Source organism: Phacochoerus africanus, chromosome 1 (genome assembly GCF_016906955.1).
Source record: "Phacochoerus africanus isolate WHEZ1 chromosome 1, ROS_Pafr_v1, whole genome shotgun sequence".
NCBI lineage: Eukaryota > Metazoa > Chordata > Mammalia > Artiodactyla > Suidae > Phacochoerus > Phacochoerus africanus.
The window spans coordinates 204725781-204741255 of record NC_062544.1 but is presented as its reverse complement, the minus strand read 5'-3'; the positions used below and the strand labels follow the sequence as shown (position 1 = coordinate 204741255).

Below are 15475 nucleotides of genomic sequence, written 5' to 3'. Positions count from 1 at the left end.
GGTGAGCAGCCGGCACTGGGCGGGTCTGGCGTTCGAGGCGCGGCCGCTTACGGAGAGGTTCGGCGGAGGGGCCCCTGCCCTCGCAGGTAACCGCGCGCAGTTAGACGCAACGGAGGGCGGGGAGGGCCGGTCCCGTTTCAGGCTTGGGCCGGGGAGGCTGCCTTCGCGTTCTCCGGGTCTTGGGTCCGCTACAGACCCAGTTGGCTGGGGCTTCTCAGTTCTCAAAATCCGATCACCCGGGCGGCCCACCCGGCGTCCTGTCCAGGACCGCGTCCTACCCTGGACAGCGGCCAAAGTGGTGGCCAAGCCAGGGGAGGGAGGCTCGGGCCTCACGCCGATCTCCCCGCCTGAGAAACCTGGATCCCAGCGCATCCCAGGGGAGCTTTTGAAGAGGGAAAGAACACCAGTTTAATGTTTACGAATTTAGCCCACTCGAATTTGGTGGTTAGAATAGAGAGTTCTTCTCCAGGACCTGTCCTTTGATTGCCCTCTTCAGGGGCGGAGGTCAGTACTTCACAGAGCAGCCTATTTTCATTTTGGAGTGAACTAAGATCTTCCTCACAGAACTTTCATTGTCTGGTATTATTAAGAGCGACGCTAAGCCATTCCCAAGTTCAAAGACAGCTACCATCTATCCTGTCACTCCCATCTTTTGGGTTCATGGTTCCTTCACCTGGCCCTTACCTGGCCTTCTATTTAAGGCCACTCATTCTGGTAATTCTCTTCTGTATTCACTCCCGTTTTCTAGATTCTCCCACAACTGAGTTCCTAAAGCACATTTGTGTAAGTAACAGTTCTCAAGTCAAACTTGAATTCTAATCCAGGTCTCTGCCAATTAAAGTATGTGACTTTGGGTAAGTTCCTTGACTTTTCTAAGCCTCGGTTTTCTCTTCTGAAAATAGGGAAAATCATATTTATCTGTAGGTGGTTATGAGGATGAAAGGAGGTGAAGAACATAAAACATTTAGAATGCTACCCAGCATATAGCAAGCACTCAATTGATGTCATTTATTTTTTGAACAGGTAGTTCCCAAAAGAAACACAATTTTTAGAGTAAATGTAAGACGTAATGATAGGAATAAAACATTTTTCATCCAGTCATATAAAGGTTTTTTTTTTTTTTAATGATCTTAATACTGAGGTGTGTGTTTTAAAGATGGTACCTTGATCAAATGATGGAACAATATGATAGCATTTTGGAAAGTAATGGAAATATATGTCACGAGCTTCAGAAGTGTCAGTAACTTCTTTTCATAAATGCACATCTGAAATTTTTTTCCGGAAAGTAATCATAATGCAAAAAATATACAGAAAGTGGTAATTATAGCATCATTTATAATAGTGAAAACATTTAACTTTTTAGAGTAGAAAATTTTAGCATACACAAAAGTATAGGTAGTAGTAGGTTCATATACCCTCATGTGTTCATTATTCAGCATCAACAATGGTCAATATTTTGCCTATCGTTTTTGTGAAAAATTTTAAATCTACAAAGTGTCTGAAAATAGATCAATTGAATAAACTGGAATACATTTATTTAGAGTGCTATTAAGCTTTTAAAATTATATAGAATTGTATTACAAAATAATACAGAATATATGATATCATCACAACTGTGAAAATTCAAAAACTAACATCCAGTCTGTAGAAAAAAAACGTGGATAGGAAGTACAGTAAAAATATTAGCTAGTTTCCCTTGGTGTTGGGACTGTGGATGATTTCCTTCCCTTCTTTTTAGGTAGTTTATAAATATTCCATGAAAATTATATGTTGTTGTTAGAACAAACAATGAACAAAAACAAAATCTAAAAATATTGTACCTGGGTTTCCTGTTGTGGTTTAGCGGACCCGAAAGAGTGTCCATGAGGATTTGGGTTTGATCCCTGGCCTCACTCAGTGGGTTATGGATTTGATGCTGCTGTGGCTGTGGCATAGGCCTGCAGCTGCAGCTCCAAATGACCCCTAGCTAGAGAACATCCATATGCCAAAGGTGCGGCTGTAAAAACAAAAATTAAAGAAAAATATTGTGCCTGAATTAAGGATAATAGACTATGCCAGAGCCACAGGAGGTTCACCATTATAAAGATGCTTTAACTTCTCTTGATCTTTTTTTATAGCCTGTGTTTATGTGAGCATTCTGGTCTGCCACCTGGTGCTAGTGCTTCATATTGGGCTCAAATTGTTAGCTAACATGTTCAAATCTTTATAATCAATCAGCCTCTATATGTAAATTATTGGACTTTGAAATTTTATTCTCTTTTTTTGGGCCATGCCTGCAGCATGCAGAAGTTCTGGGGCTGCAGATCAAACCCACATCACAGCATTGACAACGCTGGATCCTTAACCCAGTGAACCACCAGGGAACTCCTCTTATTTTGACTAGTGTTTAAGCAAGATTTCTGGTGATGGGATGGTTCTTGTTTCCCATTTCTTCTTTTCTTTGTCCTGAGTTGGGATCTATCTCTTACCTCATGCATTTACACATGCTCCCTAAAACAACTGCTTCAAACAATTCAAGTGAGACAATTCTGTGTTATCACAACATTTTTCTTGCTCAAATAGATTATAAATCTATTCTGCCTCTGTTTGCTGAACTAAATCCACTTTTAAAAGTGACACTGTACATTTAAAAATGGTTAAGGGTGGGGTCACCTTACAAGATGTGTAAATGAATTGGTTTGTGTGAAACTTTGTTTCATAGGTATGCAAAGAAGCCTTTTCACACAGATGTCCTCAGAGATAATATGGATCAGTCCGGAGTTCTCCTCTGGGTAAAAGCAGAACCCTTTATAGTGGGTGCGTTGCAGGTCCCCCCTCCGTCCAAGTTCAGTCTTCACTATCTCAGGAAGATATCCAGCTATGTGCGAACCCGGGCCACTGAGGGAGGCTACCCACGCCTGTCCTGGTCTACATGGAGGCACATTGCATGTGGGAAGCTGCAGCTGGCTAAGGATCTGGCGTGGCTTTACTTTGAAATATTTGATAGTCTTACAGTGAAGACACCAGAGGAGCGCCTGGAATGGTCTGAGATTCTGTCCAACTGCATGTCTGAGGATGAAGTTGAAAAGCAAAGAAATCAGGTATGGATGTATATGTATATGTGTTTGATTACTTTGGGAAATAGACTCTTTTAAATTTTTTTTGCTTTCTTCTTTTTTTTTTTTTTTTTTTTTTGCTTTTTAGGGCCTCACCCTTGGCTAGGTTCCCAGGCTATAGCTGCTGGCCTATGCCACAGCAACTCAGGATCTGAGCCATGTCTGCAACCTACACCAAACTTACGGCAACACCAGATCCTTAACCCACTGAGCAAGGCCAGGGTTGGAACCCACATCCTCAGGGATACTAGTTGGATTCGTTTCCGCTGAGCCACAATGGGAACTCCTCTTTTAAATTTTTATACCAGCTGTATAGGGTATAGTTTTAGGTTAATGACCACATGATCCCAAAGCACCATTTATGTTTTAGCGGTTTCAGTTTGGCAGTATTTAGTGAATTTATCCTTACCAGCAATCTTTATTTATCTATTTTCAAAGTAGTACTATTAGAGGAGCCCTGTAATTGGAAGAGGGAAATATTTTCATGGACCTTAAAACTATTTTGCGGTACTTGAATGCTTATGAGCCACTGACATTTTACAGTTAGAGCACCTGACTGTTTTTAAGTGAGCATCTGCTGTGTGCTGGGATTCAAAGACTATTAGAACACCAGCTCTGACTTCACTAGCACACAGACTAGTAGGGGAAGCTGGTCTGTAAAAAAGTGCTATTTAATAGACATTTCTCCAAAGAATACATACAGATGACCAACAGACACATGAAAAGATGCTTAAGCATTGTTCAAAGAAATGCAAATGGAAACCACAGTGAGTTACTACCTCACGTCACCAAAAAGTCTACAAATAATGTCACCAAAAAGTCTACAGATAATAAGTGCTAGAGAGGGCACAGATAAAAGGATACCCTCCTACACTGTTAGTGGGAATGTAAATTGGTGTAGCTGTTATAGAAAGTAGTATGGAGATTTCGTAATAAAACTAAAAATAAAGCTCCCATGTGATCCAGGAGTTCCACTCCTGGACACGTATCTGGAGAAGACTCTAACTCAAAAAGATACATGCACCCCAATGTTCATAGAAGCACTGTTTACAAGAGCCAAGACATAGAAACAACCTAAGTGTCCATCAACAGATGAATGGATATAAAGAAGATGTGGTGCTCACACATGCGCACACACACACATATTACTCAACTATAAAAAAGAATGAAATAATACCATCTGCAGCAACATGGATGGCCCCAGAGATTATCATGCTAAAGAAAGTAAGTCAGACAAAGACACATAATTACATGATATCATTCATATGTGGAATCTAAAGAATAGTACAAATGAACTAATTTGCAAAACAGAAACAGACTCAAAAACATAGAAAACAAACTTACAGTTACCAAAAAGGAAGATTAGGGTTGGGGGTGGGGAGGAATTGGGAGTATGGGATTAACATACTGTATATAAAATAAACAATAAGGATCTACTATATAGCACAGGGAGTTCCAAGATATTCAATATCTTATATAATAAATTATAATAGACTATAGATATACTACATATGTATAACCAAATCACTTTGCTGTACACCTGAAACTTAACACAATATTGTAAATCAACTATGTTTCAGTTTTAAAAAGTGCTATTTAATAATGTGGAATGTACGATAAAAATATGCATGAAGTACATAAATAGAATTAGAGAAGAGAATGATTAATTCTGGTAATATGAGGAAAGGCTTCACAGAGAAAATATATTAGCCAGGGTAGGTCAATTACAATAGCAAGTGATCCCAGCATTTTGGTGGCTTGGTGCAATAATAGTTTATTTCTTATTCATGCGGCAGTCCAACATAGTGCATCTGGCTGGATGAGTCTCTAGGCTGCTGTCCGCTAAGCAGTGACTCAGGGACATAGGCATCTTGTCTTTTGGAGCCACTATTGTATTAGTCGGCTTTGCTGAAGTCAAAAACAAAAATTAAATTCCAGTGGCTTCCTGTAGCTAAGGGTTACTTCTTGCGTATTTTACAATTAGGCTGCAATAATTAGTATTTTAGTATTTAGTATTAGTATTAGTATTTAGTATTTACTATTAGTGTTAGTATTTACTAACACTAACAGTAATTAGTATTTTACAATTACTGAGCTATGGCTCTCTTCCGGGAAATGGCTTGGCTCTATGTGCCTGCTCATTTGGGGACTCTGGCTGAAGAAACAGCTTTTGTGAGGTCATGCCTGTTCTTGTGACAGAAGGGAAGAGCAACAGAGCAGAAGTCTTGATGTCTCTTAAAACTTTGCTCAGATTTGACATAAGCTACAACTACTTTTGTTCCATTGTCTAAAGTTTTGTCATATGTCCATGCTTGAAATTAATAAGATGGGAGGTAAACTATCTCACAAATGGTAGGGAAATTCCATGGCTGTGGGTCAGGCCATGTAAGCCTCTTGGAAGATGAGGAGGTGAACAATTGAAAAACTAATACGGTTTGCCCCAGCCATGCCTGAGGCCTTTACTTCCATTTCTTTGGGAGAAATTTTGGGAAGCTTGAAAGTAGTGTGAATCCACCCACATTCCATTGACTGTAACCCACTTATACCATATCCAACTTCGAGGGAGGCTGGGAAATGCTTAGGAAGGAAACGTATTTAATTAGCATTTAGCCAGTCTCTGCCACGTGGGGTAGTATCTAAACAAGGTTTTAGAAATTGAAAAAAAGGCTTGGCAAGCAACCATGGAAAGGGGCATTATAGTTATTCATTAATTAAACATTTACTGAGCACCTGCTATGTGCTAGGTGCTGTAATTGGTGGTATGGCTACAGAGAGGAATAAAATCTTCAAGAAGCTCTAATGTTTTTTTGAGTGCTTACTATATACTGGTTTCTGTGCTAGTTACTAGGACGATGAAAATGAAAAAGAAAAGGATCTTAAGTCTTATGAGAAGGCAAGCATATGAAGGAATAGTAATAACTGTTAAGTGGAAGTAGGTATAAATTCAGGGAATTCTGTTGAGTAAAACAAGACAGTCCCAAGAGGTGACATACTATATGATTCCATTTAGTAACATTCTTGAAATGACAAAATTATGGATATAGAGAACAGATAAGTAGTTGTCAGGGGCCAAAGAAGGGATGAGGGGTGGATGTGGCTATAAAAGGGCAGCAGGAAGGATCCTTGTGCAGATGGGAGTGTTCTGTACCCTGACTGCAATCCATGTCAGTACCCTGGCTGGGCTATTGTGTGATAGCTTTGCAAGATGGAAGCTGGGTAGAGTACATGGGGGAGTTCCCATGTGGCTCACGGAGTAAAGAACTATACGTAGTGTCCATGAGGATTTGGGTTCCATCCCTGGCCTTGCTCGTTGGGTTAAGGATCCAGTGTTGATGCAAGCCACAATGTAGGCTGGCAGCTATAGCTCTGATTTGACCCCTGGCCTGGGAACCTCCATATGCTGCAGGTGTGGCCCTAAAAAGAAAAGAAAAAGAAAAAAAAAGGAGTACATGGGATCTCTCTGTTCTTACAGCTCTGCGTGAATCTACAGTTACCTCAAAAAGTTTAATTAGGAAAGTAACAATTTAAAAAATATACAGATTCGTGAGGTTCCATGTTGACAGTTGATTGACTAGGCAGGTTTAGGTGATCCTGAGAATTGGCATTTTTAAGTTCCTTAGGCATAGCAATTTTTAGGCTGGTTGGGAATCAGGACGAGTATAGCTGTAGTCCGAGATGTATTGCTTCGCTTTTTTTGCCTCTCTTATGTGTGTATGGGAAGAAGTATGTGAGGATAGTTGTGGGCTTCAAATACTGAGCTTCAGACCACACACTTTTTCCAATAAGAATTGACTTATAAACATTTCTCAGGTAAGTAGTATTTTTTTTAAGTCAAATACCCTTTTAAGAATTTGATAAAAACCTGAGGTTAGGTCTGCTCTCCCACAAAATGTATATACACCCAAAAATTACATATAATTTCAAGTGTTGCACTGATATTCTAAACTTTCTTGTTAAGTTTGTGATTAGGTTAAACTAACCTCTATGTCTTGTTTAAATTTTCTTTTTCCTTTTTTTCACCTGTTTGTTCAATTACTAATTATTATTAATATTTTTTGTTTTTTGACTGTCCCATAGCATATGGAGTTCCCCAGGCCAGGGATTAGATTCGAGCCACAGTTGTGACCTAAGCCACAGATGTAGCTGTGCTGGATCCATAACCCACTGTGCCAGGCCAGGGATTAAATCCGAGCCACAGTGTGACCTAAGCCACAGATGCAGCTGTGCTGGATCCATAACCCACTGTGCCAGTCCAGGGATCAAACCAACATCCCAGCATTCCCAAGAGGCTGCCGATCCCCTTGCGCCACAGTGAGAACTCCACTGTGATTTTTTTTTTAACTGTAATTTTAAACTTGTGAAATAATATACTTTAAAAAAATACGTGCTTCATCCTTTCCACTTCATCTGTTTGAGAGAGAATGTCTATGGTCATACATGCTACATAGCTTTCTGAGAAGCTGAGAAATTTTACCAGTTTAATTAGTTTTAGAAACTCCTACATCTAGGTATCAGAGACATGCATATCAAATGTCTTCTTAGGATCAGCACACTGTTGGGTATTTACTATATCTGCTTAGTTGTAGGCTAGTGGTTGATGTGGTTTTAGGACATGTGTTCATCATTTATTTTCTTCTTGGACAGCTTTCAGTGGACACCCTGCAGTTTCTGCTCTTCTTATATATACAGCAGTTAAACAAAGTCTCCCTGAGGACATCTTTGATTGGAGAAGAGTGGCCTAGTCCCAGACACAGATCTCAGTCTCCTGACCTGACTGAAAAATCCAGTTGTCATAATAAGGTACTGTTTAAATTATGGTCTCTTTCTTTAAAAGGGACAATTTGTGAGGGAGAAGGTTTGCCTTCATTAAAAGTTACTTTAAATTATTTATATAAGCCAGAGATTTGCTGGCATGTTTTGTTTTGTTTTGCTTTTCACTTTTTTCCCTAATTATAAAACAAATTATGTGCAATCTTGGAAATCCCTGATGGCTCAGCAGTTTAAGGATCTGGCATTGTCATTGCTGTGGCATGGGTTTGATCCCAGGTCTGAGAACTTCCACATGCTATAGGCATGGCCCCCAAACAAACAAGAACAACAACAACAAAACCCCAAATATGTGCAATCTTAATCAAAATAGAGAAGCTACTTTACTTCCTTCAATAACACAAAAATCACTTAGATAATACCTGGGCAAATTATTCACTATACTTCTGTTAGCATTCCCATTTTTGCAAATATTAATGCATTTGATTTCATGAGTTGGGGCAAGTCAGTTCACTTCTCTTGCTGGGCTTCTTGACTCTATAATAAACAGGGATGATAATGCCAATTTCTGAATAGCTGTGAGAATTCAGTAATGTATTAGCATGAGACTTGTTGCATAGTAAATACCTGTATATAGTGACTTTAGTTTGTGCTATAGCATGACTTCTCTCAGCATCTGATTGGACCGGGGATGGACACTTGACTAGAGTCACCCATTCCTAGTATGTATTTGAAATTTGTTGGATTTGAAATGATGATCTGGCTCAATCCATACCCCCAGAGACTGAAGAAAAGACCAGTTGTGATGGGTGTTTGGGCTGGTAGCTCATGTGGCATTGGGACCAGAATAGCTACCACATCCATCAGTGACCTGGAATTATGAGATTAGCAACTCAGAGGTAATCAGAGAAAAAGAAGAGAATGGAGCAGACATGCAGAAAGACCTGAGAGAGAACCAGGTTCAAGGTGGCCTCCAGGTCCAGTTCTGATGAGGCCGCCTTGTACTTCAGTCCAGGAGAGGACTGTGTTCCTACAGTAAAATTTCCTTTTATTTGAATTAACCTGTATTGTCTGCTAGTGACAATTACCACCAGCTACCCAGGCTCTCTCTATCACCACCCATACCTAGTTAGTTGTCAAGTCTTGCTGGTTCTGCCTCCAAAATAACTCTTTAATAATTTATCACCTTTTTTGCTCTTATATAGGCCCTAAGGTCATGGTGTTTTGCTTTGATTTCTCTAATTAGGCCCTACTTGGTCACCCTGCTTTTTATCTGTAGTCCACCTACTACACTGGACTTTCTAAAATAAAGACCGATTCTATCCATCTCCTGTCAAAACACTGTCAGTGAATTCTCATTGTCATCGTTGTTTTCATCTTGTACTCACCATGGGAGGGGGAAATGTAGCAAGAGGGAGGAAGAGCAGGTGAGGCCGTGGCAGCTCTACTTTAATATGTTCTTTGCCATCCAAATGAGAGTTTATTAAAAATAAAAAGTGGTATAGCTGTTTACAAAATAGTCTGAAAGTCTCTGGTGCTCAAAACAAAGTCCAAATGTTTTAGTATTTCACCCAAGGCCTTTCATGAATGGTCGCTGCCTACCATTTTATTTTTTTTATTATATTTTATATTTTATTTTATTTTATTCTTTTTGTCTTTTTAGGGCTGTACCCACGGCATATAGAGGTTCCCAGGCTAGGGGTCCAATCGGATCTGTAGCCTCTGGCCTATACCACAGCCACAGCCACGCCAGATCCAAGCCACGTCTGCAACCTACACTACAGCTCATGGCAACTCCAGATCCTTAACCCACTGAGCGAGGCCAGAGATCAAGATAGATACTCATAGGTACTAGTCAGATCCATTTCCACTGAGCTCAACAGGAACTCCCCGCCTACCATTTTAAATTCAACTGCCACTTCTAGCATACTTCCTACACCCTACTTAGAACTTCCATGTCTCTGAACACAGCAAGTCATTTCACTCCTATGGGCCTTTGGATGCTGTTGGCTAGGCCTGGAATGCTTTCTTTATCTGATCTGTTTTCATAACTGCCAACATCAATCAAGAATCTGTTCAGGGAGTTCCCGTCATGGTGCAGTGGTTAACGAATCCGACTAGGAACCATGAGGTTGCGGGTTCAGTCCCTGCCCTTTCTCAGTGGGTTAACGATCTGGCGTTGCCGTGAGCTGTGGTGTAGGTCGCAGACATAGCTTGGATCCCGCGTTGCTGTGGCTCTGGCATAGGCCGGTGGCTACAGCTCCAATTCGACCCCTAGCCTGGGAACCTCCATATGCAGCGGGAGCGGCCCAAGAAATGGCAAAAAGACAAAAAAAAAAAAAAAGAATCTGTTCAAACTGCACTCCGCTAAGATTTATGAGCCCCAGATGGAGTTCTTTGTTCCTCTCATGCTGATAGAACTTAAAGATCTCTTCGGTAGGGATCTCACTGGATTACAGTTATTTGTTTATCTTGTCATTTTAGTACATAGATCCTGAATTCCTTGAGGACAACTATGTCTTACTCAATTTGCATAATTCATCACTTAACACTGCTCATATCACAAAAGGTATCTGTCAAGTGAATGAGCCAAGTTATTAGAACGTCTGCCAACTCAAAGCTTATTCCCAAAGTTACAACTTCTTTTAAATCTGGCTACTGTTAGATTAGTTGACTTACTTCATCCAATGGAATTTGAAATTCCTTCTATAATTTAAAAAAGTAATTAAAGGAGTTCCTATGATGGCGCAGTGGTTAACATATCCAACTAGGAACCATGAGGTTGCGGGTTTGATTCCTGGCCTTGCTCAGTGGGTTAAGTAAGGATCTGGCATTGCTGTGACCTGTGTGGTGTAGGTCATGGATGTGGCTCGGATCCCGTGTTGCTGTGGCTGTGGCGTAGGCCGGCAGCTACAGCTCCGATTAGACCCCTAGCCTGGGAACCTCCATATGCTGCACGTGTGGTCCCAGAAAAACACAAAAAGACAAAAAAAAAAGGAAGAAAGTAAATAAACCCAGTGCTTCATGATATGAAGGTGATTATTTTTATGCTTGATCCAAAACTATTAGAATATTTACTAACTGTGTGACCTTGGGCAAGTTTCTTAACCTTTCTGTATCTTCACTTCATCTTCTATAAAATGAACATGGTAGTGGCATCTATCATAAGACTGTTGCTAGGATTAAATATGTTGAATTTTATATAACAGTGCTTAGCACACACTATGGGTTAGCTATTAGTATTACTTTTGAGTTAGCTAAGGCAAAGAGAGTCCGTTTATAGCTATCACACACACAGAAAATCTTTAAAAGTTTATATAGCCATCTTACATGCTTTCAGGGGATGAAGCAAAGTATAAATACAAAATATTTAAAATATAAACTTTTCAGATCTTGTGGAATCTCTTTGTTCTTTTGATATTTTTTAGAACTGGAATGATTACAGTCACCAAGCTTTTGTCTGTGATCATCTGTCAGATTTCCTTGAGCTGCTTTTAGATCCAGAACAACTCACTGCATCATTTCATTCAACTCACAGTAGTCTAGTCTCGCGAGAAGCTGTTGTGGCTCTCAGCTTTCTTATTGAAGGTACTGTGAGTGGAGCCAGGAAGATCTATCCACTTTATGAACTTGCACTGTGGCAACCACTGCATGCAGAAACTGGCTTCTCAAAGATGTCTAAGGCCTTTTCTTTCTACAAGCTGGAAGCCTGGTTGAGAGCCTGTTTGACTGGGAATCCATTTGGTACATCGGCTTGCCTCAAGTCAGGGAAGAAATTGGCTTGGGCTCACCAAGGTATTTATTAATATTTTAGTCTCTATTAAATTGAATGACAGGTTAATAAGGAATCTAGTGTTTTCTGGTATATTAATGATTACACATCTTCTGTGGAAAACCTAAAAAATATTGCTACTATAAGAGAAAAAAAGGGAACTTCTCTTTTGTATCTGACTTTTTCTCTCAAGGCAGGAACCATCTCAGAGTCTTAATTCAGTAGTCCAAGTTGTTTTGGTTGCAGTTGACAGAAACTCCAACTTTAGTTAGTCCTTTCTTTGCTCTGCTCTTCTTTCCTGACTCTTTTTCCCTCTCACTCTCCTATACTCATTTGCTTGCAGCTTTCCTGTTTTCTGTGCACCTTAGCAGAAATTGGCCATTCCACAGTTACAAGCCAGAGAGTTGGTGTGGAGATAAAGTTCTTTTTAGCTATACAAACACAAGCAGCCCAACCATTTCTAAACTGGAAACTTAAATTTATAGTAGAGAAAATCTGACTTTGGTTGCAAAAGTATCTACTTCTGATAGTCCAGTGATGGCTAAAGGGATAGGTTCCAGGTACTCCATGACTTCTTGGGGCCTAGGTATAAGTTTTAAGAGAAGAGAGACTCAGATTTAAGTTTAAAGAGAGGTATGTGTCTCCTGAGGCAAAATTAATGGGGAAAAAACTTAGAATATACTTCTATAATCTCTGAGTTTCAAAGATAAGGAAAGAATAGGTTCTGTGTAAATGTAAAAAAAAATAATAATAAGTTTTGTGTCAAATTTTTCTAATGCTGAAAACCAGAAAATAGTTGAGCATCATCTGCAGAATCTGGAGCAAAAAAGATTGTGATCCAGGTATTTTATAGCCAACCAAACTATTGCTCTAGCGTGAGGTCAAAGACTCAGATACATAAGGCTCCTATAAATATATAGGAGATACTACCTAATTCTTGATGTTAATAAAAGAATATAGGTGCAATTAAGTTTTGAAACATTGTTAGGGTAGGCTCTAGTAGGGAAAAGAAGGACCTCTAACAATTATGGGATTATACCAGAAATGTGGTAGATAGAAGGATTACAAATAATTTTTATCTTTTACTACTAGTATTTAAAATTTGTCTGCAGTAGCCATATATTACTTATCTAATAAGAGGAAACAATAAGAATTGTTTTAAAAGAATAGCACACTATGTGACCACTCTCCATCTGGCCAGTTTTCTTTATAAGGGTGCCCTGATGGTTCGCAGGGAAGTATTCTGTGAAGGCAGTGACATATGGTGGGACTGTGTTAGGAGAGCAGCTCACACAGATACTTTTGAGTATGAGTTTGTGCCAGGCACCATGTCCAGTAGGAAAACATGCTCTCAGTTAGTAATCACCCAGGGAGTAAAGACATGAACCCAAATAGAATTCATGGGATGATGTGGTAAGTAACTTAGGAGGGGTTCAGAATGAGTTATTAGGGCAATTTAAAGAATTTAAGAGGTGGGATGATAAAAATTCAGGCAGGTTGGAAAAGATACTTGAGTTGGGCCAGCTCTGCCACTTACTAAAATGTCACATGACCTTAGGCACATTATTCAACTTGAAGGGTAGATATGAAAAAAAAAGTCTTAGATCTATAGTTAATCTTGAATGGATTATAGATTTAACATTTTTTTAATTAGAAAAAAGCTTGAAATATTGCAAACATATAGAAAGGTACAGAGAAGAGTATAGCAAACACCTCTTTACCCAACAGCCAGATCTAATATTTTTTTAAACCTCACATGGATCTAATTTTAGACATGTAGACATGTGTGACCTCATGTGGTTGATTGTTTTTCTTTGAAGCTATCTCAGTTGTTGCTGTTTTTCTTACATAGTCGAAGGCGCGACCAAAAGAGCTAAGATTGCTTGTAACACTCATGTGGCGCCTAGGATGTACCGCATGGTGGTGATGAGCCAGGTTTACAAGCAGACATTGGCCAAGAGCTCAGATACTCTGGTGGGGGCACATGTGAAGATCCACCGTTGCAATGAGTCTTTCATATACCTGCTCTCTCCCCTACGGTAAGCTCTGTCTTCATAGTGTTCTGACATGGTGACATTTTCTTTGGACTGGGATTGGTCCTTTTATTTGCTGTCAGAGAAGAATATTATAGTCAAATATAATTGTTTTCTTATTAAAGGGTGTTTACCTCATTTTTCAGATCTGTGACAGTTGAGAAGTGCAGGAATAGCACCTTTGTCCTGGGCCCAGTACAGACTGCCCTTCACCTCCACAGCTGTGACAACGTTAAAGTCATTGCCGTTTGCCATCGTCTGTCCATCTCTTCTACGACAGATTGCATCTTTCACATTCTGACGCCTACGCGCCCACTTATTCTCTCTGGGAACCAGAGAGTAACTTTTGCCCCTTTTCATACTCATTACCCGATGCTGGAGGACCACATGGCCAGGACCGGCCTTGCGGCAGTGCCTAACTATTGGGATAACCCCATGATTGTGTGCCGGGAGAACAGCAACACAAGTGTCTTCAGACTCTTGCCACCGTGTGACTTCTATGTATTTATTATTCCCTTTGAAATGGAAGGGGACACAACAGAGATACCTGGGGGTCTTCCAGCTGCATATCAGAGAGCACTGGGCCAAAGAGAAAAGAAGATACAGATCTGGCAAAAAACTGTGAAAGAGGCTCGTTTGACAAAGTGAGTATCTTCTGAAGTAGTTATTTCTCTTAGGTAAAACTACATGGGAAAGCAAATTAATCTGCATGTGTTTATAGCTGTGATCAGTAATAAAAAAGACCTGGTGTGTCTTTCACTGAGGTCAGTATTCCAGTCAGTGTTTGGTTGGGCGATGGCAGCAGGTGGATGCTCATATAGTAGAAGCTTAAGTTTAACTGGCAGGAAAAAAAGAAAAAAAGGGAATTACCATTGTGGCTCAGCGGCTTAAGAATCCAGCTAGTATCCATGAGGATGTTGTTTCAATCCCCAGTCCCGCTTAGTGGGTTAAGGATCCAGTGTTGCCTGCTGCAAGCTGTGGCATAGGTTGAAGATGTGGCTCAGGTCCAGTGTTGCTGTGGCTGTGTGGTGTAGGCCGGCAGCTACAGCTTTGATTTGACCCCTAGCTTGGGAACTTCCATATGCCTCAGGTGCCCCCCCAAAAAAAGAATTTAAAAAATTCTTACTTTAACTAGACCTCTGGGTTTTATTAGATTTTAAGATTATTTTTGTTCTATAGGTAGCTGTGTCTGTATTGTAGCAAAAAGTACTCTGACTCAGGAATTAGTACTGAGCATGCCACTTACGGTATGATGTTGAATGTGTCATCTGACCTCTCTGGCTCTTAGGTGTATCATATATAAAGTATGAGTATATTTTCCACCTGATGAGGTTGCTGTGAAGGTTTAGTAAGATAACTTATAGGAGTGACCTGTGTGTAAGACGCTATAGTGTGTGTGCTATATTGAGTGTAAGACATTCTGCTTAGTGGTAAGTTTGTGAGACACATCTCTTACGGGTGAGATTGTTTACCCAGAATCTCTGACACCTGATCTGTTAGAATTAACTTATGTCCAAGAGAAATTGTTGAAAAAAAAGACTTGATCTAGCCATGGTATTTTCCGGAAGCATTCTTGTGGCCTATGGATTAGGGAAGGAGGTATATAATATATGGTTACACAGTTACATCTAGATTCTTTAAAACAGTTGCTACCTGCTAAAAATATACAGATCAACAACAGTCACAACTCAGGCTTTACTTGGGAACCCACTGTGATAATACTGCTATCTGTAACAAACATTCTTCTACCTGGTTTGTATCCCATGGATTGAGCCGCTAGGATACTACAGATCATTCTCAGTTTTGCA

At 40.0% G+C, this 15475-nt stretch overlaps 1 protein-coding gene across 4 annotated transcripts in view; it reads left to right on the top strand.

Moving 5' to 3' along the window:
- The first annotated feature begins 5 nt into the window (after positions 1–5).
- The window catches only part of TBCCD1 (TBCC domain containing 1), a 30223-nt gene continuing 14753 nt past the window's right edge, over positions 6–15475 (top strand). For 2 of the 4 annotated variants that reach the window (XM_047788469.1, XM_047788451.1), the window contains exons 1-6: positions 7–86; positions 2702–3080; positions 7740–7895; positions 11291–11657; positions 13487–13673; positions 13814–14311. In XM_047788469.1, the coding sequence (XP_047644425.1) occupies positions 2745–3080; positions 7740–7895; positions 11291–11657; positions 13487–13673; positions 13814–14311 (1544 nt within the window). In that variant the 5' untranslated portion in view covers positions 7–86; positions 2702–2744. Of the gene's footprint in view, positions 87–748; positions 855–2701; positions 3081–7739; positions 7896–11290; positions 11658–13486; positions 13674–13813; positions 14312–15475 lie in introns of all 4 variants that reach the window. The other 2 variants (XM_047788463.1, XM_047788459.1) reach the window with 2 other exon arrangements.